At 35.4% G+C, this 24,251-nt stretch overlaps 1 protein-coding gene across 1 annotated transcript in view; it reads right to left on the bottom strand.

Moving 5' to 3' along the window:
• Positions 1–24,251, bottom strand: part of LOC148956130 (membrane-bound acylglycerophosphatidylinositol O-acyltransferase mboat7-like) — a 265,838-nt gene that overhangs the window by 31,638 nt on the left and 209,949 nt on the right. The window contains exon 8 of the mRNA XM_089089363.1: positions 4,279–4,405. Within this exon, the coding sequence (XP_088945489.1) occupies positions 4,279–4,405 (127 nt within the window). The remainder of the gene's footprint in view (positions 1–4,278; positions 4,406–24,251) is intronic.

The following is a 24,251-nucleotide window of genomic DNA, read 5'->3' as shown; positions in this document are numbered from 1 at the left end:
GGATATTCTGTTTTAAATATCAAACACGCAGGAAATCTTTCCTGTAATTTTTTTCCCAATAAGAAAGAAGAATAAAAAATACACTTATCGAGTAATTTCGTTTACTTGATTTAATTCATCACAATATTTGACATAGGTAGAAGCACCGGGTATTTCTTCCGGTTAATCTATTATTTATAGGCTAGAGGATATTAGGTCTCCTTTAAAAAAAGAAGTCATCCTCACCAGCCTATCCATCGTTGACAGCCACAATTGTCTATCTCACTAAAAGCAAGATAGCCCAAGGAATTTCCCGGATCTTAAAAGGATTTAAAGCAGAAACCAAAGATGAGTCCAGTGACGGTGGAAACAAAAACTATATAATGAGATCTTTTAACGAGTATCCAAAGGGATCTCTTGTACCGTAAAAGGGACAGAATATATCCTTAAAAGTTACAAATGCATCAAAGGATTATCAACGTGACAGTTTAATAAGCCTTTGTCGCCTTTCTTCTGCTCCATGTTTCGGAATGAGGGAAACACTAAGAGAAAGAAAAAGAGATGTGATTAGAATAGGTTTCACGGATATTCTAAGGCTTGAAAGTGCCTGAGGAGGTAGGTCTCCGGGCAGGAAGTTACAAAAATTCTTCTTCTGCTTCTTTGAGATACATAGAGTATAGATTGACGTATAGTTTAGCAAGAGCGGATCCAGGATTTTTGTTCGGGAGGGGGGGGGGTTAACCGATTTTTTCCCGTAGACTTTGTATAACATCCTGCGTAAGCTGATCAGAACCGTTTACCCACAAAATGCAATAGGATTTAGTGAGGGAGCATATTTTTTTTCTGTCTTTACATGTATTTTTTAGACTAATTTTCGACTCGGTCAAAAATTTCGGGGGGGGGGGGGGGAGGGGGTTCAAACGGGGTAACCCCCCCCCTGGATACGGCCTAGCAGTTTAGAAATATTCTTAAAAAAAAGTAATAGAGTTCTCGTGTAAATTGTATTGAAGCTACCATTTTTTTCTCTTTCTTTACTCAATCTACTGCGTTTATACGAAAACGAGGACCCGTAACTTCGTAACTACGCAGTCATTACGAATTTTGCTACAGTGGGGTTAAATGGAGGGGGTGGGAGGGGGCGTGTGTCCCCTAAATTCTGAAAATACTTTTCTTGACATTTTCAGTGAAAATGCTATTTTTTGGCATTTTCACTGAGAAAATGAAAAAAAAAAAATTACCCCCCAGATTTAAAAAAAAATACATTTTGCCCTTTCCTTTTTCTAATTTTCGTGAACTGACACCACTATTTAGATACTGCGTTTAAGCGAATGTAACAAAATACTATGGTTTGGGTGTTATGAACGATTGAAATGAAGAGAACAACAGTAGCAGATATAGTGTGACAATTTGTGAGTCTGTAGACCTGTGATCTCGTTAACCCCTAGGTAAGTCGTCAGAACAATAACTCGTTTTATCAAAATCTTCCATCTATCTTCTTCCCAACTATGAGTAAAAATCGTCTACTGCGTAATTTTTTTCTTCTTTTGTTCGAATTATCCTCGTCCATTGGACTAAATTTTTCCTCCTTTCGTCATATATTTTGTTCAAACCATTATTTTTTTTAATCAAATACCATCTCCTATCCCCTCGGTGACATAATAATCTTTTTCACTTAATTTCAAACTTTAATGTCACCTAAACTTAACCAAAAAGGTATACTACTATAAATTATTTCAAACTAATTATTATCGCTATCGATTGCGCTACATTTTTTTTTATTTTGGCACATTAGACTGATATCAAACTAAATTATGTCTGTTTCACAAATCTGGATACTCATAAAAAACTTATTATTTTATGAGAGGGAAATCCCTCCTTCGGGTCTGGGACCATTGTCTGCATGATGTCATTTTAGTGATTATTTTTATAGTCACTTATATTTATTATAGTAATTTTAGTCCTTCTAGTTAAATCTGATTTTAGTTATTTGCTCTAAGTCATCTCTAAGACAAACTGGTGAGTGCTGTTTTACGCTTCATTGGATTGGTCTGTTTTGCTTGTTTTATAAAATTATTATTATCATACCTCTGCACAAAGGGAGGTAGATTTTCAAGGGTGCACCTGAGTACACTTATGCCCCTTACCATACCTGCACAAAGTGGGCTGATGAAAGGACAAAAATCCATCTGTCAGGATTAAGCTAATGTTTCTGTATTAAGTTGCCACATTTATTAACTATTTGATTGCTCAATACTTCGGCTGTTCTAACTTGCTGTTTTTGCCCCCCCCCCCCAATTCTTTTTTTTTTTCAAAAAAAAAATTCAAAAATGAGGAAATTCCCAACTAAATGATTGATTGAAAAACTGATATATGTCAACATTTTGGCTACATAATAAATAGCAGTCCCCAGTAAAAGAAAAAAAAAACCAACACGTTTCTGAATCCTGAAGCGCTATTTATTTGTTCAACTGTTTTGTATTCCTCAGCTTTGGAAAAAAAACTTGGAAAAAATTCCAAGAAATGAGGAAATTTTTCAACTAAATCAGTGACTAAAAAACGGATATATACAAATATTTCTCCTACGCAATCAATTTCGGTCCTCAGTAAAAGAGGAGAAAAATCTTTTAGAAAACACAATTTTGCATCTTTTGCCCCTTCATCAGACCCCTTTGTGCAGGTATAGTAGGGGAATAAAGGTACTCAGGTCCAGCTCTTGAAAATCTACCTTCCCTTGCGCAGAAGCATGGTAATAATATTCTTAAAACAAGCAAAACAAAAGCTATTTATCTGGTCTACTGTTTTGTGTCACTCATTCTTTTTTCTTACAAGAAAAAAACATTTCCAAGAAATAAGGAATTTTTAAACTAAGGCAGTCATAGGAAAAAGAAAATAAACAAATATTTCAGCTATATAATCAGAAGCAGTCCTTAGCGAAAGATGACAAAAACTAAGAAAAAAATTATAGTTTTGTAGCCAGAAGTGTTATTTATCCTTTGGCAGTTTCTTATGAAGGATATCTTTCACGAACTCCAGAACAAATATTTGTGATATCTCTGTCATATGTAATTATGCCTCCAAGGATAGCCGATACTGTGACGGCGGCCCTTAGTGACAAGGAAGCAAAGCATAAGATGATCCAGGCTCTATCTAGAATCTTTTTACTAAAGCAAATGTTAGAAACAAACAATTAAGAAGGCTGTCTAAACATGACATTGATACGGTTTGTCCACAAAAAGGATACTAACTGAGTTTACCAAGAAACATTCGTCAATACATCAATAACAAAAAGTAGCAGTGGCGTCAATTAGAAGCAAGGCAGGAGAGAGCGTGTGTCCCCCTAGATCCCCCCCCAAATATTGAAAAATAACTTTTCGGGATATTTTCACTAAACAATACCTTTTTAGAATTCAATAAAAAAAAACACACACACGCAAAATTGTTCCCCCCCGTGGACTTTGAGAAAAATACCCCCCCCCCCCCTCTCAACATTTCTGTTAATTTAGAACTAGAATTTCGGGAGAATCCCAAATACATAAGGTTACTGCTAGGGTGTATTCACAATTTTGCTCGGGGGGGGGGGGGTCTACAAAAAATTTACAAACGCATCAAAAATGTGTTTATATGCATTTTTTTTTTACCTTTTTATGAGTCAGACACAAATTTCGGGAGGGCAGGGGGTCAAACCCGTACCAACCCCTGATACTGTCTTGAGTTACTGAATATTTTAAGATACACAGGTACCTGGTATCAAGAATTTAAAAGAGAGTGGCTCTGTTATACAAAAGACTGAATAAACCAAAGGAAATGCACGATTAGATCGAAATTGATTGTGAATTTTTACTAAAACATAGTCTTTTTATATCATCAATTTCTAAGGATAAAAAAGGGGGTAATTGTTGAGGATAAAATAAGCAACTTTTATCATTTGCTCTCCTTGAACATATTACTCAATACTCTTTAAAGGTACAGTTTACCAATAATTTTATTTATTTTGTTTTTGCAATCTAAACAACGCGATATTTCGGGTAACATAAAAGTATCCTTCAGATTCATGAAATAGGAATTTGTAAAAAGGGCTAAATCAAGCTTTTGCACAGAAACTCATTCTTTTCATAATGATCTTGAGAAAAATTAGCGCTTGTACTTAAGATGCTCAGAAAGGACTCTACAGGATTAGAATACTGAGAAACGGTAGTCCACTGCTCTGGTAAAAGGAGCATATTCTTCTAACGGTTACAATCAATTTTGACTCATCTAATGGAAGATGTGAAAAATTCATGATGAAATAGAAATACTTACCCTGCTTTTTAACTCTTTAATAAAGACATCCTCACAGAATACAGCCACCGCAGCTGAGCAAAGGGCTAAATAATAACCAGGGTATAAACCATGCCAAAAAGCAGAGACGAACATAGTCACAAGGATCCTAAAAAAGGATAAAGAATAAGTGATGAAAACAAATTAATAAAGCGAGCATTCAGAATAGGAACAAAAAAGTTCTAAATTTCATTTAATTGTTTAAACATAGTTCCTACAACGTCTAGTAACGTAAGGTGCAGCAACCGTAGACCTCAACGTCAAACGATCCTTAACCAAAGTAGATAGGTAGTTTAGGTAGTGGTGACTCGATTCACACGCAAACTGTCTGTCAGGCATTCATAAAAAACTGAAAGCTTGATAATTGCCGAAATGTAAAGACAACTGACTTGAAGGCCATCTATATTGATTGAAGATGGGTTGATAATTTTGATGTCATATCTTTCTATATATTTACAATCTTTGAATATTCGTTTATTTGAAAATATTTGATTGTGTGTACACCTGTGTACAAAGTGTGAACACCTTCTGATTCACTACAGATGACCTCTGTGAGCCCAACGGCAAGGCCATACCCAGGATTATTTTCGGGGGGAGGGGATTCACACAAAGATTTTTTCGGGGTGGGGGGGGGTCAATGAAATTTATGAAATTTATTTATTTTAGGACTCCTCTCTCATCTTCAATGAAACAAATAATCATGGTCCGTTATCAAACCCTCTTCTGGAGGTCGTAGGAATCCAGCACCAAACATCGTAGGGAAGCCTTCGATTCGAGACCCATGATCCCAGTAGCGGTGCCTGTTTATTCGGACCACGACAGTTATTTGCGTTTCTTGATGACAAACCTGATCTTGGAGCAAGCAAACTAACACTTTATTCATTTACTAAAGTCGAATTCAGGCAGTAAAAATAAAAATTAGATAGACATGTTTAGTTGAATTTCTAAATCATCTTATGATTTAGTTGAGTTGAAATTTAGTTGAATGCCACCGTAATCATTTTATCTGGTTACGATAGGGAATGTACAAAATTGATCCTCAGATTTTTACCAGAATTAAAAGAACGCTTCTAATACATCTAAGAGCTTAATTACAGCTAAAGGATTATCAAAAATGGTCTAACATAGCCTGTCTTAACAACACTTACAACTTGACCTCTGAAAAAGTTCTGGCTTAGAGCTCAAAATTTTGGATTCACAGTTTTGGCCAGTGGCAATTAAATTATGAAGGCAGAGGATATATATAGTATAAGAGAGAGGCTGACTGAGAATACACAGTTATTCTAAGCCATTTATTTCTTCTTTTTTTGCTATCATAGGCAAAATATCCAGAAGAACACCCTAATTCTCGACATTGCGAGCCTATATACCAGGCACAGCCAGCCAGGGTTTTTATAACAACATCACTTGGTCGTTTTCGGTTGGCAAAATTTTTGTCATCCTCTGTCAGACACTTGTATTGGCGTAAGACCGATAGTTTTTTATAATCCAAAAGGTGCCATGAGCGAAGCTGCAGCTAAAAAAACGCCCTTAAGAATTCGTAGCAGTGACGTTGAAAAGGCTCAGCGTTGCACTGAACCAGCGAATTCTAAAAATTTCAACTGTTCTTTTTTTTTCTAAAGAAATTTTTCAAAACGATGAGACAAAATTTCTAGCTTTCTAAAATGTTTTGGATTACTGCAATTAGTCTTTTGTTGAGCATGATTTTTGAATGTACGTTTCTTCTGTCTTGTCAAATATAATCTTTCATTAAAAAAGGGCCTAATCCATGTACCAGAGAAACAATCAGGGACCAGGGGCGGATCCAGGATTTTTTTAGGGGGGGGGGGGCACAATTTAGGTTGATCTGATAAACTTGCGCTAGGAGCAAGTTTATTTAACGCAAACTTGCGTTAATTAAGTAAATTACACTACTTTAGACGACGTTAGGGGGGGCGCCCTCCTCGCCCCTCCCCTGGATCCGCCACTGTCAGGGACATGCGTCTAGTTGTAACTCTTCTCTTAAATATTAAGTTGTCATGAAAACTTATACTTTTGCATTATACTATAACAAATCCAACTTATAAAATCACTTACTTCACCATTTAAGCATATCAGAACAAGGATTAGGTAGCAATGAAACTAACGTTTAAGTGTTAAAAACACGTTTGTAAGAGGTCAGCTAAAATTAATTCACGGATAAGAAACAGTTTACACATTGAATGTCCGTAAGTCAGTTTTTAAGTAGCAGTGTAAAAGCTCCACAAAATACTTCAAGAAATCTTCATTTAAAACGCTCAAATAACTAGCAAGGGCGCCGGCAGAAAATTTTCCAGGGGGGGGGGGCAGACGCCAAAATAGCAGGGGTAGTTGGGTGACAGTTTAGGGCGCCAAACTACGGCTTTACCCCGAAGAGGACGAATCTGCAATCAATTTAATATCCTGAGAAGCTAATTGATTTATAAGTATCAATAACTATATTTTAGGCTTCCCAGTTGCAAAAGAAGTAATGCCACACGGCGGTAGTGCTGGATTTAACCAAGTTGATTCGCTTTATTTGTAGTAAAATTAGGCTATGTTTGGTGATTTGTAATTGCGTATCAGCTATAATGAGGGGGGGGATTCATTGTCTAGGTGGGGGTAGGGTAGATTCCTACAAAAGTATATTTTAATGGACAAACTGCTTACTCCTCATGAGGTTTCAGATAAACGTTGAAAGAGGGAGGGGGAGTAGGAATTAATTATAATATTTTTCTATACAGCTAATATTCTACATTCCCATATCTACCAGGACAGAGGTGGAAAAGCCGAGGCATGTCATCATCAGCCCCGGAATGAAATTTTCTTTGGGTGGCAAATACTGCTAGGAACTTAGTTTTCACCAATTTTAAATGGTAATATTTTTCTTTTTCTATTTACATGAAGTACTTCAATCTATTTAAACGAATGTATGTAATGTATTTATCGATAAGAAAATCCTATTGTAGAGGTTGTGATGACTTCAGTTATGTCGAAGATCAAAAGTCTTACCGAATATCCATCCATACAAACAATAATACTCCTTGTCATCCAACCGCAATTCTTTAATAGTAATATGAAGAAGGACTTTTCACCAAAATTACTATTCATCGCCAATTTCTTAAGAATAGTCAAATTTTATCCAAAATTGAAATTACAAATTTAAACGTAGGACGGTACTAATCAACGTATAATAATTGATTTACACATTTTAAAAGCAATTGACCAGGGATTTAAGGGACCGGTACCTCAAATTCTATCTTGGTTAGGCCTGGGTATGATTTGGAAAACAATCAGAAATTAAATAAAAAGAGCTTTTCGACTGAAAGAAAGGAAAAGATTTGAAACATATTTGAACAGATTATTCTTTGTATGAAGGGGGATATCTCCACCTTAGATCTTAACTCTTTACTCTGAAGTTTGGCTTTTTTCCAAGTTTTTGTAAGAAAACTTGCAATTAGAAAAGAATTTTCAAAGCACTAAAAATGTTTTTAATGAGCAAGGTGTCAAGAAGGGGACAGTCCCCCTTATATACAGAGTAATTTATATTTGTTTTAAGTTTTAAACTTGCTCCTCACTTTAGTTGAAAAATCTTTTCTATTTGTTTAATTACATTTTGTGAAACTAAAGTTTTATAATACAGTAGTTTTGGTAACGCAGAAAAAACGATCAATATTTCAATGATCTCTGTTTGGATTTTGATGGGTAATCAAGCAGTTCGTGTTTTTTCCCCAGGGGTGATCGTAGAGACCCAGTGAGCATGGAAAGTCAGGAGAGGACTCATTCTAACGGAAAGGAAATATTCTAATGCCTGTTTTAAGTGACCAAAACATTGGAGGACAACTAGGCCCCCTCCCGTGCCACATTTTTCCGAAAATCGTCCGATCAAAATTCTGAGATAGCTTTTTTGTTCAGCATAGTTGAAAGGCCCAATAACTATCTCTTTGGAGATAAAATGACCCCCCTACAGCCCCTGGAGAAAGGTTATAAAATTCGCCCAGTGTTTTATTTGCTATTGGGAAGTATGCATACATTTTTCGGGTGGGGAGGGGAAGACGAATTTTCTGCTGGGAGAATTTTCAATGGAGACGATAGTTTCCAGAGGGTGAAATTTTTAGATGAAATTTTAAAATGGGTGAATTTTCCAGAATTCATATATGAAATTTATTTATATGTCTTGCTTTCTCTTTATCGAATCCATTTTATATGTGGAGATGTTAAGGGTAATTGTCCGGTGTAAATTTTTGCCAGGATTGAACTATCCAGAGGATATTTCTATGGAGAGGCGGATTTTTTCGTGGAGATGGAGCCAGGTATCCTGGCGTTATTTAAAAAACGATCAGATATAAATCAAGTTTTTTCAACTGAAAGTGAGGAGCAACATTAAAACTTAAAACGAACAGAAATTATTAGTAGTAATCAAGGTTATACTTTGAGGACTTTATGTTCCATCCTGTGTATTGCGGCCTTTACATTCCATGGCACCTTTCCAGTGCATGTACCTATGGATCTGGTTTGGTGGGTATAATCTATTCCATGGCACCTTTCCAGTGCATGTACCTATGGATCTGGTTTGGTGGGTATAATCTATTCCATGACACCTTTCCAGTGCATGTACCTATGGATCTGGTTTGGTGGGTATAATCTGGTTTAGTGGGTATAGTCTGGTTTAGTTTTTCAAAGAGAGTGAGTATTTGACATTTTCGCAAAAAGGGATTCGCAAATTGGACACTATGAACGATATTAATTAATGTTTTGAATAATAGGAGTGTGAATTATTCTAATTAGTGATTGGATTGTATGACGGTGGAGGAAAAAAAAGGATTAAACTGATTAACAGTTAAGGTAACACCGAAGGGGTTGTTAACTCAAGTAATTTGTTACTTGACCTAGCTTTACCTCTCCGATTTGGTCTGTATAATACACAAGTAACGTTTGAAAAGTATTATCAATTTAAAATAGGATCTAACGTCCCCTTCGTTCCCCCATTTCTGAGGGGCAGGGGAGGGTAGGAGAGGGGAGGGGGAGTCAATTTTGGAGGTAACACATTTTAAATGAGAAATTGTAAAATACCCGAGACAATGAACTGCTTGGAAGAGAAATTAAGCTTTGAGGGGTGTGTAAAAATGGTACTTATTTAATATCCCGGTAAACATACGACTAGACATGCCTCAGGAGAAACGGACTATTGCTTCTTTCTGAACTAATCAATATTTCTTGACAAATATTTTTTTATTTTTACTGTATTGCTATTATTCAAAACATTGCACTGTCTATGCCACATCAAACTAGCGAATAATTATCGTGGCTTTTTAGGTGTTCAATTTTTTTTTTCAGTGTAATTAATAACATAAAAAAAATGATGACATTTAGATTTGGCTAAGCTATTTTTTGAATACTTTATTTGAAGGGAGAGGGGTGGGGGGCAAGTATTCAGTTAAAATACAGCGAGGAAGGGGGAAAGTAAGTTTTGAGGGAGTTGTAAAAATGCTAGTTATTTAATACCCCGGTAAACATTTGACTAGAAATGCTTCAGGAGAAATAGACTATTGCTTCTTTCTGAACTGTCGGGGGTGTGGGGGGGGGAAAGTATTGAGTGACAATAATGCTAAAAAGGGGGACATTAAGTATTGAGGGGGGTGTAAAAATGGTACTTATTTAATATCCCGGTAAACATACGACTCAAAATGTTTGAGGAGAAATATACTATTGCTTCTTTCTTAACTAATCAATATTTCTTGACAATTATTTTTTTATTTTTACTGTATTGATATTATTCAAAACATTACATTGTCTATGCCACATCAAACTAGCGAATAATTATCGTGGCTTTTTAGGTTTTCAATTTTTTTTTCATTTTAATTAATAACATAAAAAAATGATTAATTTTAGATTTGGCTAAGCTCTATTTTGACTACTTTATATGAAGTGAGGGGGTGGGGGCAAGTATTCAGTTAAAATAAAGCTAGGAAGGGGGAAATTAAGTTTTGAGGGTGGTGTAAAAATGCTACTTATTTAATACCCCGGTAAACATTTGACTTGAAATTCTTCAGGAGAAATAAACTATTTCTTCTTTCTGCATTGTATGGGGCGTGGGTGGGGGCAAGTATTTAGTGAGAATAATGCAAAAGAGGGGAAATTAGGTTTTGAGGGGGGTGTAAAAATGCTACTTATTTTATACCCCGGTAAACATTCGACTTGAAATGACTCAGCAGAAATGGACTTGTGCTTCTTTATAAGCTACCATATAGTACTTGACAAATATTTTTTTATTTTTACTGCAGTGCTATTATTCAAAATATTGCTCTGCATATGCCACATGCGACTATCTAATAATTATCTTGGCGGGAAAGGCTTTAGATTTTTTTTCAGAGCTATTAATAGAATAAAAAAATGATTAAATCTATATTTGGCAAAAGTATTTATGGTTATGTCACTTCGCGGTACTCAAATTTCTCAAAGGCTGAGTTTGCAACTTAGGGGGGAAACTGGCCCGAGCAAATAATATTTTTATAATTTTCACTTTTCTTTCCCCCAATACTTCAAAGCGGTTGTCTACACCTCAGGAGATCCTTGTCCCAACAAAAGATTGTTTATATTCTTGTCACTGTTCGTACCCCCAATTTTTCAATGCGGGTGTTTACAACTAAGGGGAAACTGGCCCGACCAAAGAGTATTTATATTCTTGTCACTTTTCGTTCCCCCAATTTTTCAAAGTGGGTGTTTACAACTAAGAGGAATGTCAGAAGGATTTATTAGTGAAGTTATAGTGGAGGGCGAGTTGCTAGAGAAAAACCCGTGTGGATGAGTTGAAATAAAAATTTTAATGAGAAATGACTGAAAAGTGTTTTGGGGGATATGGGTTGACTGGCAGAAGGATGTATTAGCGAAGTTATAGTGGAGGGCAAGTTGCTAGGGAAAAACCCATGTGGATGAGTTGAAATAATTTTTTTTTACAATAAATGACTGAAAAGTGTTTGATTGGCAGAAGGATGTATTAGCGAAGTTATAGTGGAGGGCGAGTTGCTAGCGAAAACACAGTGTGGATTAGTTTAAATAAAAAAAAATTTAACCTGAAGTTACAGAAATGTGTTTTTGTGGAGATGGTTTGATTGGCAGAAAGATGTACTAGCGTAGTTATAGTGGAAGGCTAGTTGCTAGCGAAAACAACGAGTGGATAAGTTGAAATAAAAAAAATTAACAAGAAATGACTGAAAAGTGTTTTGGGGGAGATGGGTTGATTGGCAGAAGGATGTATTAGCGAAGTTAAAGTGGAGGGCGAGTTCCTAGCGAAAAATCTAAGCTAATAAGGGTTTTTGACCGTAAACTCTAGTTTTTTTGTAAGAAAATTATGGAAAATACAATTTGTTCATTCTTAGGGGAAACTTAAGTCCAGGTATGGATCAAAAAATAAACTATTTCTTTAGAATCTGAGCTAATAAGGGTTCTTGACCATAAACTCTAGTTTCATGTAAGAAAATTATGCAATATACAATTCTCTCGTTCAAATGTGAAACTTAGGTCCATTCTTTGGTTCAAATGTGGAAAAAACCGTGTGAATGAGTTGAAATAGAAATTTTTTAACAAGAAATGACTGAAAAGTGTTTTGGGGGAGATGAGTTGATTGGCAGAAGAATGTATTAGCGTAGTTATAGTGGAGGCCGAGTTGCTAGCGAAAAACCCGTGTGGATGAGTTGAAATAAAAAATTTTAACAAGAAATGGCTGAAAAGTGTTTTTGGGGAGATGGGTTGATTGGCAGAAGGATGTATTAGCGAAGTTACAGTGGAGGGCAAGTTGCTAGTAAAAAATCTAAGCTAATAAGGGTTTTTGACCGTAAACTCTAGATTTTTGTAAAAAAATTATGGAAAATACAATTTGTTGGTTCATAGGTGAAACTTAAGTCCAGGTATGGATCGAAAAATAAACTATTTCTGTAGAATCTGTGCTAATAAGTGTTTTTGACCATAAAATGTAGTTTCCTGTAAGAAAATTATGGAAATTAACATTCTCTTGTTCAAATGTGAAACTTAGGTCAATTCTGTTGTTCAAATGTGAAACTTAAGTCCTGCTTTGGATACTAATAATACTAAGGACTGACGGTTATAGTCTAAAATTTTTTTTCATAAAAGCAAACAATTTTTTTTAAACTTCGAAATTATTGAACCTTTTTTTTTTTTGTACATATATTAAATTTAGAAAATATAAATATGGATTAAACGATTTTACTTCATCATCGGCCATAGACACAGTGTCACTTTTCCACTGGTACTTTATGTCGGGATAGCATCACTAATTAGTCAATTGCATTTATTAAATCAATATTTTTTACGCTGTAGAATGATAAATACATAAGTCATATGTTTTAAAAAATAGAAGATGGAGCAATCTAATACATTGTGCTCAAACGTCAATGTTATTGTAGCATAGAGTGCTGACAAGGAGAAGTATCTAAAGTATGAAACAAGTAAAAATGGTAGCACTATCGGAAATGTATGTGTGCATTGTCATGACAGTAAGGAATTTAATTTCTTTGGAGTACCAAAAAATTCAACTCTTCTTATGGTGGATATGCAAGAGTGAGATATCCAGAGATGATAGCACTCAAAGAAAATACCAACATAAAAATAATAGTTGATGAAGAGGGACATCTTCTTGCCAGTGCTTGTGGTAACATGCTACCTCTTGTTGCACCCCATCGTCAACTTTCGGGTATTAGCATTCAACGGAAGATCAGAAGAAGACAGGAATACTCTTCTACGAATATCATAAACCATATCTTGTTCACATGCAGGAACTGTTGCCTGTGTAAAAGTAATGTTGTAATAGACAGTGAAATTGACTGAAAAATAAAAAGGGTATTGACAAATAATATCACTAGGAATATAAGGAATACAAATACGAATCGATGAAAAACGAAGTGCAAGTAAACGTCAGTATTGTTGATAAAATAATTAATGAACCAAACAATATCAAATATAAAATGTCTATTGAAAATGTGGATGACCCCCCATTAGAAATGTGTTCACATGTTAGTTTTTTTGTAGTATTGAATTCTGACAATGAGAAGTATTTGAACTATGAAACAAGTGCAAGCGGTAGCACTAACGGAAACGTATGCGCGCGTTGTCATGACACTATAGATTTAAACTTATTTTGACTAACAAAAAAATTCAATTATAGAAATGGTGATTATGCAAAAGTATAATTTCCAGAGTTATTAGTACTCAAAGAGAATGCCTACATGAAAATAATAGATGATGAAGAGGGGTGTCTTCATGCTAGTGCTATAGGTAACATGCTACCTATTGATAGAACCTTTCGTCAGCTTTTAGGTATTAGCATTCAAATGAAAGCAAAGAGGAAAAGAAAGGCCTACTCTGTTACTAATATCATAAACCATATCTTGTCTACATGCCAAAACTTTTACCTGTGTAAAAATAATGTGATAATAGACAGTGAAATTGCCAGAAAAATAAAAAGGGTATTGTCACAAAATATCACTATGGACTGTAAAGATGAAACAATGAAAAACAAAGCACCAGCAAACGTTACTAGCACTGATGATACAGTCAAAGAAGCAAATAATACCAAAGGCGAAAAACATATTAAGCCTGTTAATGAGACACCAGTAAAAATTGTGTATGATTAAAAATGGAATAATGATTATTCTACTGATTACGAACCAAGAGAAGAGAATAACTGTAATATCAAGAGAGAACATGGTGAACTATTTTATGGAACAGATTGAAAACGTTCAAAGTTAATCATTGATATTAATAATGTATCATAATATATTTTTGTATTCATATTCTAAATAACATTATTTCATTAAAAATATTACACTGTTATGCATTCATTATTTTTTAGAGTAAGTTAGCATATCAAGCAATTAAAATGTCTATTAAAACATCGACAATGTAAGAAAAGAAATTTGCGTACATCTATTGTCAGACACATGGGATAACATTGTCAAAATCTAGGTATCAGAATGAAAAATTGTAGGTAAGTAAGTAAGTAAGGAAGTAAGTAAGTAAGTAAGTAAGTAACAAACTCTTTGTTGAATTCACCTCTTGGATACACAATACAGAAATGTACATGCACACGGAGACAACCCACACACACACACACACACACACACACACACAAACAGAGACGACACACACATAGAAACCATACACGCACACACTACACACACACACACAGACCACAACAAACAGAAAAACGAACCACGCACAGAGACGACACCCAAACAGAGACAACACACACACAGAGACGACACACGTATAGAGACAACACACGCACAGAGACGACACACACACACACAGAGAAGACATACACACAGGGACGACAAACACACACACACAGAGACGACACACACACAGAGATGATACACACAGAGAGAGAGACTAGACACACACACACACACACACGACACACACACATAGAGACGACACACACACACAAAGAGATGACACACACACACACACAGATACGAAACACACAGAGACGATACACGCACAGAGAGGACACACACACAAAGACAACAAGCACAGAGAACGACACACACACAGAGACAACACACACACACAGACGACACACACATAGCGACGACACACGCACAGAGACGACACACACACAGAGACGACACACACACACAGACGACACACACACAGAGAGACTAGACACACACACATAGAAACGACAAACACACATACAGACGACACACACACACACACAAAGAGAAGACACGCACACACACAGAAACGACACACACATAAAGACGAAACACGCACAGAGAGAACACACACACAGAAGACACCAAGCACAGAGACACCACGCACACAGAGACAACACACACACAGAAACGACACACACATAGCGACGACACACGCACAGAGACGACACACACAGAGACGACAACACACAGAGAGAAGACACATGCACAGAGACCACACACACATACAGAGACGACACACACACAGAGATCACACACACACACAGAGACAAAACACACATAGAGACGACACACGCACAGAGGAGACGACACACACATAGTCACGACACACACACAGAGACGACACACACACACACACACACACAGAGAGAACACACATGCATAGAAACGACACACATACACACAGAGAGACGACACACACACAAAGCGACGACACACGCACGGAGACGACACACACACAGAGAGGACACACACACACACAGAGATGACGCACACACATAGAGGAAACACCCATAGAGACGACACACGCACATAGACGACACACACACACAGAGACAACACACACACCCAGAGAGACGAGACACACACACAGAAATGATAAACACACATAGAGACGACACAGACACAAAGAGACGAGACACAAACACAGATACGAAACACACATAGAGACGACACACGCATAGAGACAACATACAAACACACACACACAGAGAGAAAACACCCACACAGAGACGACACACACACACACAGACATGACACGCACACACAGAGACCACAAACTCAAAGTGAGGACTTACACAGAGAGACAACAAACTCACAGAGATGAAAAACACACAGAGACGAGACAAATAGAGAGAGAGACGACACACACACAGAGACGAAAAACACACAGAGACAACACACACAAAGAGATCACACACATACAAAAACATCTATAAGAAACACAAACCGACATGAAACATGCACAAAGAAGAACACCAGACCGGGAAGACATAAACCCAGCGACGACAAACCCCAAGATAAGACACACACATCGAGCCGAGAAATCCACGGAAGTGACACACAGACAGAGTGACAGTAGGAGAGATTCCCAAAAAGTTGCGTTTATCTAAGTTCACTTAAAGTGGCGCCCCACTGTAATATTTTTAATGAAATAATGTTATGTAGAATATTAATACAAAAATATATTAGGATACATTATTAATATCAATGATTAACTTTGGACATTTTGAATCTGTTCCATCAAATAGTTCACCGTGTTCTTTTTTGTTATTGTAGTTATTGTCTTCTCTTGGTTCGTAATCAGTATAATAATCATTATTCCATTTTGAATCATACACAATTTTTACTAGTGTCTCATGAACAGGCTCAATATGTTTTTCGTCTTTGGTATTATTTGATTCTTTGACTGTTACATCAATGCCAGGAACGTTTACTGGTGCTTTATTTTTCATCGTTTCATCTTTATATTCCATAGTGATATTTTCTGACAATACCCTTTTTATTTATCTGGCAATTTCACTGTCTATTATCATATAAATTTTACGCAGGTAAAAGTTTTGGAACGTAGACAAAATATGGTTTACGATATTAGTAACAGAGCAGGCCTTTCTTTTCCTCTTTGCTTTCATTTTAATGCTAATACCTAAAAGCCGAAGAAAGGTTTTATCAATAGATAGAATGTTACCTATAGCACTAGCATGGAGACACCCCTCTTGATCAACTATTATTTTTATGTTGGCATTCTCTTTGAGTACTAACATCTCTGGAAATGATACTTTTGCATATCCACCATTTGTATAATTGAATTTTTTTGGTACTCCAAAGAAATTTAATTCCATAGTATCATGACAACGCACACATACGTTTCCGATAGTGCTACCACTTGTACTTGTTTCATAGTTCAAATACTTCTCCTTGTCAGCATTCAATACTACAAAAAAACTAACATGTGAACACATTTCTAATGGGGGGTCATCCACATGTTCAATATGCATTTTATCTTTGCTATTATTTGGTTCATTAATTGTTTTACTAATAGTAGTGACGTTTACTGGCACTTTGTTTTTCATCGATTCATCTTTATATTCCTTAGTGATATTTTCTGCTAAAGCCCTTTTTATTTTTCCGGCAATTTCACTGTCTATTACAACATTATTTTTACAAAGGTAACAGTTCCGGCACGTTGACAAGATATGGTTTATGATATTAGTAGAAGAGTAAGCATGTCTTCTTTTGATCTTCCGTTGAATGCTAATACCCGAAAGTTGACGATGGGGTGTAACAAGAGGTAGCATGTTACCACAAGCACTGGCAAGAAGATGTCCCTCTTCATCAACTATTATTTTTATGTTGGTATTTTCTTTGAGTGCTATCACCTCTGGATATCTCACTCTTGCATATCCACCATAAGAAGAGTTGAACTTTTTTGGTACTCCAAAGAAATTAAATTCCTTACTGTCATGACAATGCACACATACATTTTCAATTGTGCTACCATTTTTACTTGTTTCATAGTTTAAATACTTCTCCTTGTCAGCATTCAATGCTACAATAACATTGACATGTGAACACATATTATTAAAATGCTCCATCTTCACTTTTTTAAAAGATATGACTTATGTGTTTATCGTTCTACTGCGTAAAAAATACTGATTTAATACATGTAATAGACTAGGTAGTGTCGATATCTGGACATAAAGTACCAATGTGAAAGCCACACTGTGTCGATGGCAAATCACAGATTAAAATTGTTAGAGCCGTAAGAATATTTTTCCATTTTAAGATATGTAAAAAAAAAATAAAGTTGAATAATTTATAAGTTTAAAAAAAATAGTTTTTTTTTATTAAAAAAAAATATTTAATTAGAACCATCAGTCCTCATTATTATGAGTATCCAAAACTGGACTTAAGTTTCACATTTGAACCAGAGAATTGACCTAAGTTTCACATTTGAACGAGAGAATTGTATTTTCCATAATTTTCTTACAAAAAACTAGAGTTTACGGTCAAAAACCCTTATTAGCTTAGATTTTTCGCGAGCAACTTGCCCTCCACTATAACTTCAGTAATACATACTTCTGCCAATCAACCCCTCTCCCCCAAAACACTTTTCAGCCATTTCTTGTTAAAAATGTTAATTTAAACTCATCCACACGGGTTTTCACTAGCAGCTCGGTCTTCAGTATAACTACGCTAATACATCCTTTTGCCAATCAACCCATCTCCCCCAAAACACTTTTCAGTCATTTCTTGTTAAAAAATTTCTATTTCAACTCATTCACACGGGTTTTTCCACATTTGAACCAGAGAATGGACCTAAGTTTCACATTTGAACGAGAGAATTGTATTTGCATAATTTTCTTACAGGAAACTAGAGTTTATGGTCAAAAACCCTTATTAGCTCAGATTCTACTGAAATAGTTTATTTTTCGATCCATACCTGGACTTAAGTTTCACCTATGAACCAACGAATTGTATTTTCCATAATTTTCTTACAAAAAAACTAGAGTTTACGGTCAAAAACCCTTATTAGATTAGATTTTTCGCTAGGAACTCGCCCTCCACTATAGCTAGGATAATACATCCTTCTGCCAATCAACCCATCTCCCCAATAGAACGTTTCAACTTTTTATTTTTAAATTTTTTCATGTATACTAACCCAAACGGGTTATTCGCGAGCAACTTATACACACCTATATATCCACTATTACATCCTTCTGCCAATCGACCTATCACCCAAACAAAACAAGAAAGTCATTTCTTTTTAAAAAAAATTTTTATTTATAATCATCACCACTTTTTTGTCGGTAGAAAATCGCCATCCAATAGAAATTCGCTAATACATCCTTCTGACAATCAAACACTTTTAGTCATTTCTTGTAAAAAAAAAATTATTTCAAATCATCAACATGGGTTTTTCCCTAGCAGCTTACCCTCCACTATAACTTCGCTAATACATCCTTCTGCCAATCAACACATATCCCTCAAAACACTTGTTAGTAATTTCTCAATAAAAATTTTTATTTCAACTCATCCACACGAGGTTTTTCGTTAGCAACTCGCCCTCCACTATAACTTCACTAACAGATCCTTCCGCCATTCTTCTTAGTTGTAAACACCTACTTTGAAAAATTGGGATATCGAAAAGTGACAAGAATATGAATACTCTGTGGTCGGGCCAGTTTCCTCTTAGTTATAAACAGCCGAATTGAAAAGTTTGGGGAGCGAAAAGAGACAAGAATATAAATACTCTGTGCTCGGGCAAGTTTCCCATTAGTTTTAAAAACACTCTATGAAAATTTGGGGGACCGAAAATTCAAAAGAATATAAATACTCTTTGGTCTGGCCAGTTTCCCCCTTAGTTGTAAATACCCGCTTTGAAAAATTGGGGGAACGAAAAGTGACAAGAATATAAATACTCTTTGGTCGGGCCAGTTTCCCCTTAGTTGTAAACACCCACTTTGAAAAATTTGGGGAACACTAAAAAAGTAGTCAAAATAGAGCTTAGCCAAATCTAAATTTCATCATTTTTTTATGTTATTAATTACACTGAAAAAAAATTGAACACCTAAAAAGCCAGTATAATTATTCGCTAGTTTGATGTGGCATAGACAATGCAATGTTTTGAATAATAGCAATACAGTAGAAATAAAAAAATATTTGTCAAGGAATATTGATTAGTTCAGAAAGAAGCAATAGTCTAATTCTCCTGAAGCATTTCTAGTCATATGTTTACCAGGATATTAAATAAGTACCATTTTTACACCCCCCTTAAAACTTAATTTCCCAATTCTTAGCATTATTTTCACTAAATACTTGCCCCCACCCACGCCCCAGACAATACAGTAAGAAGCAATAGTCTATTTCTCCTGAAGCATTTCAACTCAAATGTTTACCGGGGTATTAAATAAGTAGCATTTTTACACCTCCTTCAAAACTTAATTTCCCCCTTCCTAGCTTTATTCTAACTGAATACTTGCCCCCACCCCCCCCACCCCCTCACTTCATATAAAGTAGTCAAAATAGAGCTTAGCCAAATCTAAATTTCATCATTTTTTTATGTTATTAATTACATTGAAAAAAAAAATTGAACACCTAAAAAGCCACGATAATTATTCGCTAGTTTGATGTGGCATAGACAATGCAATGTTTTGAATAATAGCAATACAGTAAAAATAAAAAAAATATTTTTCAAGGAATATTGATTAGTTCAGAAAGAAGCAATAGTTTATTTCTCCTGAGGCATTTCTAGTCGTATGTTTACCGGGATATTAAATAAGTACCATTTTTACACCCCCCTCAAAACTTAATTTCTCTTCCAAGCATTATATTAACTAAATACTTGCCATATTGGGACTTGTTCATTGTATCGGGTATTTTACGATTTCTCATTTAGAATGTGTTACCTCCAAAATTGACTCCCCCTCCCCCTCTCCTACCCTCCCCGGCCCCGCAGAAATGGGGGAACGAAGGGAACGTTAGATCCTATTTTAAATTGACAATAATTTTCAAACGTTACTTGTGTATTATACAGACCAGATTGGAGAGGTAAAGCTAGGTCAAGTAACAAATTACCTGAGTTAACAACCCCTTCGGTGTTACCTTAACTTTTAATCAGTTTAATCCTTTTTTTCTCCACCGTCATACAATCCAATCACTAATTAGAATCATTCACACTCCTATTATTCAAAACATTAATTAATATCGTTCATAGAGTCCAATTTGCGAATTCCTTATCCCTTTTTGCAAAAATGTCAAATACTCACTCTCTTTGAAAAACTAAACTAGACTAGACCCACCAAACCAGATTATACCCACCAAACCAGATCCATAGGTACATGCACTGGAAAGGTGCCATGGAATAGATTATACCCACCAAACCAGATCCATAGGTACATGCACTGGAAAGGTGCCATGGAATAGATTATACCCACCAAACCAGATCCATAGGTACATGCACTGGAAAGGTGCCATGGAATGTAAAGGCGGCAATACACAGGATGGAACATAAAGTCCTCAAAGTATAACCTTGATTACTACTATTATTACGTATATGAAGGGGGTTACCCCTCCGTATGATCTCGCTCTTTACGCTAAAGTTTAAATTTTGTCCCAATTCTTTAAAAACGACTAATGAAACATAAGGGTTGTTTAATTAGAACAATAAGTTAGTTTTTTTAATGTGCCAAAAAACTGTAGCGTGATGAGTGAGGTGTTGAGGAGGGGGGCAACTCCCGACATATACGTGATAATTTCTATTTTTTTTTATTTCAATGCTACTCCTTACTTTCAGCTGAAAAAACTTGTTTTGTCTTTTCTTTATCTAATTATGCTTAGAGACAAACAATTTTCTAAAGGCAATGGAAAAAGTATGTCAATTAAAGTAAAAGTATATAAAAATGAAAAAAGTAAGTAATTACAAAAAATACATAAAACAATAGCCTACTTACAAAAACTAAGATATAAACTCCCAGCATTTAGTTCTGTTGAGCAATTAAATAATAAAAAAACAAGTTTTTTTAACTGAAGGTAAGGAGCGACGTTAAAAATTAAAACGAACAGAAATTATTCCGTATATGAAAGGGCTGTCCCCACCTCAACGCCTCGCTCTTTACGCTAAAGTTTTTTATTGTTTAAAAGATAAAGTTGTGAGACAGGGTCAAACTTTAGCGTAAAGAGCAAGGCGATGAGGAGGGGACAGCCCCTTTCATATACGGAATAATTTCTGTTCGTTTTAAGTTTTAATGTCGCTCCTTTCTTTCAGTTAAAAAACTTGTTTTTTTTTATTTAATTTTTAAACATTTTTGAATAAATGCAGGTTTTGATTTTGGCTCACCGTACATGAATAATCAACACCAAATTCGCATATTGATTTTACTTTTATTTGGTTAAATGGCTTTCTCGAACGTTGTTTAATTTTATTTACGAAAGTTTTTATTAGTAATAAATATACGTAACTAACGATTAACTTACGCAACGAATTTCTATTCCCTAGTCAATACCTCGCTCATTACGCAAAAATTCGATTTTTTTTCCAATTCTTTAAAAATGACCCCTTAATCACAAAGGCCGTTAATTAGAATAAATAGCTCTTATGAAAGTACTTAAAAAATCTTTGGCTTAAACAGCGAGGTAACGACTAGGGGGCAAACCCAATCATATATGTAATATTTCCTGTTCGTTTTAAGTTTTAATGTTGCTCCTTACTTTCAGTTGAAAAACTGTTTTTTTGTTTAATTTCTGATCTTTTTTTAAAATAATGCTGGGAAATCCGGCGCCCCTTCATAGCAATTTCCCTTCCCACATGAAAACTTTCTCCGTGTAAGGATCCTCCCACATAACCCCCGACCCCTCCCCCCCCCCCCACTACCAGAAAAAATACCCCTGAACACGTCTGTATACTTTCCAATAACCAATACTATATGTTAACATTGGGTAAAGTTCATAACTTTCAGCCCTCCCCCCGGGGACCTCGGGGGATTAAGTCATCCTAAAAGACATATTTATCATATTTTCGAACATGCTGAACAAAATGGCTATCTCAAAATTTTGATAGGGTGACTTTGGGAAAAAAATGAGCGTGGAAGGGGGCCTAGGTACCCTCCATTTTTTTGGTCACTTAAAAAGGGCACTAGAACTTTCTTTTCGTTCCAACGAGCCCTCCCACGATATTCTAGGACAACTGGGTCGATACGATCACCCCTGGAAAAAAAACAAACAAACAAAAAACAAATAAATACGCATCTGTGATCTTTCTTCTGGCAAAAAATACAAAATTCCACATTTTTGTAGATATGAGCTTGAAACCTCTACAATATGATTCTCTTATACGTTAAGTCTGATGGTGTCATTTTCATTAAGGTTCGATAATTCTTAAGTGGTGTTTCTCTTTTTTCTCAAAAATCAGCCAAATTTGCTCAGGCGCGTGGCTTTTGATTGGTAGGACTAAACTTGATTAAACTTATATATTTGAAATCAGCATTAAAATTTGATTCTTTTGATGTATCTATTGGTATCAAAATCCCGTGTTTTAGAGTTCGGTTACTATTGAGCCGAGTCGCTCCTTATTTGCAGTTCGTTACCACGAACTGTTTGATGCCAAAGCATTGGATGGATATTTTTTAACAATATCGACAATTTTGAACTTGGTTATCAAACTCCAAAATATTTAATGCCTTTAGACTCAGTGTTTATAAAAAGTAACACATTATCAAAGTAGTTTGTTCAAAGTGAAACATAAAAAATAAGATTAAGAAAATCAAATACAAATTTGTAATTCAATATTTTTAATTTAATTTTGAATACCAAAGGCAAGTATTTTTCACACCTTTATACTTCGTAACTGTAAAATATCAAATCTTTTTCAAAGTGACAACTAGATAAATACAATCACTCCTGGAAAAAAAATGATAATAAACCAAAAAAACGTATTCATTCAGGGCAAAAATACAGAAATTCCCAGAATTTTGTTCAGGGGAAACATTTCTGATTATAGTGGCTTCATATATCAGCTCATGGGTACTCTTACAATGCAAGCAAAAGTTGAAGGCATATTCTTACCGAAATTGACCCTTATTAAGTTGTTTTCCTTGTGTTTTCTACAATTATACGAACTTTCTTGTGTTCTAATAACTGCACTAATTACTAATAAACAGAAACATATTTAAGATCACCATAAAAAGCTGATTCTTTGACTGAATTTTATCAATTGTTAGGCTCTTATACTTTCGTTATCGACAAAGAACTTTATTTACTTATCATTCATTACTATGGAGAATTTGATTTTTTTTTTTTTTGCTCCAACCAAATCATATAGAAAAAATGTTTGTGGAAAACTGGTTATGGGTTACTCAGTCACAAATTAGAACTTATATTTTCCTTATTATGGGTTGAAATCTATTGGCAGACAGCCAACAACCGGGCAACAAACATATTTTCCATGGTTTTTCCCTATTCTGCTCTCTTTCCTTTGGTTTCCTTATAATTACTATTACTTTATAGTCCCAAACTTCCAGGAGGGCAAGGTCCCCCAGCCCCCCTTGCCGGTGCCCACGATAATTAGTAAGGTCAAAAAAGGAATGAAAAAAGGTAGAAAACTGGCAATGGCAACTTTAGGAGGAAGAAAATCCGCCAATCCGGATGAAATGTGTCAAACAACAACAAAAATTTGGTCTTGTCCCGGATATACGGTAAAAAATTCCACTCCGCCCTCCATAGAAA

The sequence above is a fragment of the Artemia sp. Qi Xiang Cuo genome, chromosome 1 (genome assembly GCF_049724085.1).
Source record: "Artemia sp. Qi Xiang Cuo chromosome 1, ASM4972408v1, whole genome shotgun sequence".
NCBI lineage: Eukaryota > Metazoa > Arthropoda > Branchiopoda > Anostraca > Artemiidae > Artemia > Artemia sp. Qi Xiang Cuo.
The sequence above is the reverse complement of the archived record's forward strand: the minus strand, read 5'-3'. Positions and strand labels throughout refer to the sequence as shown.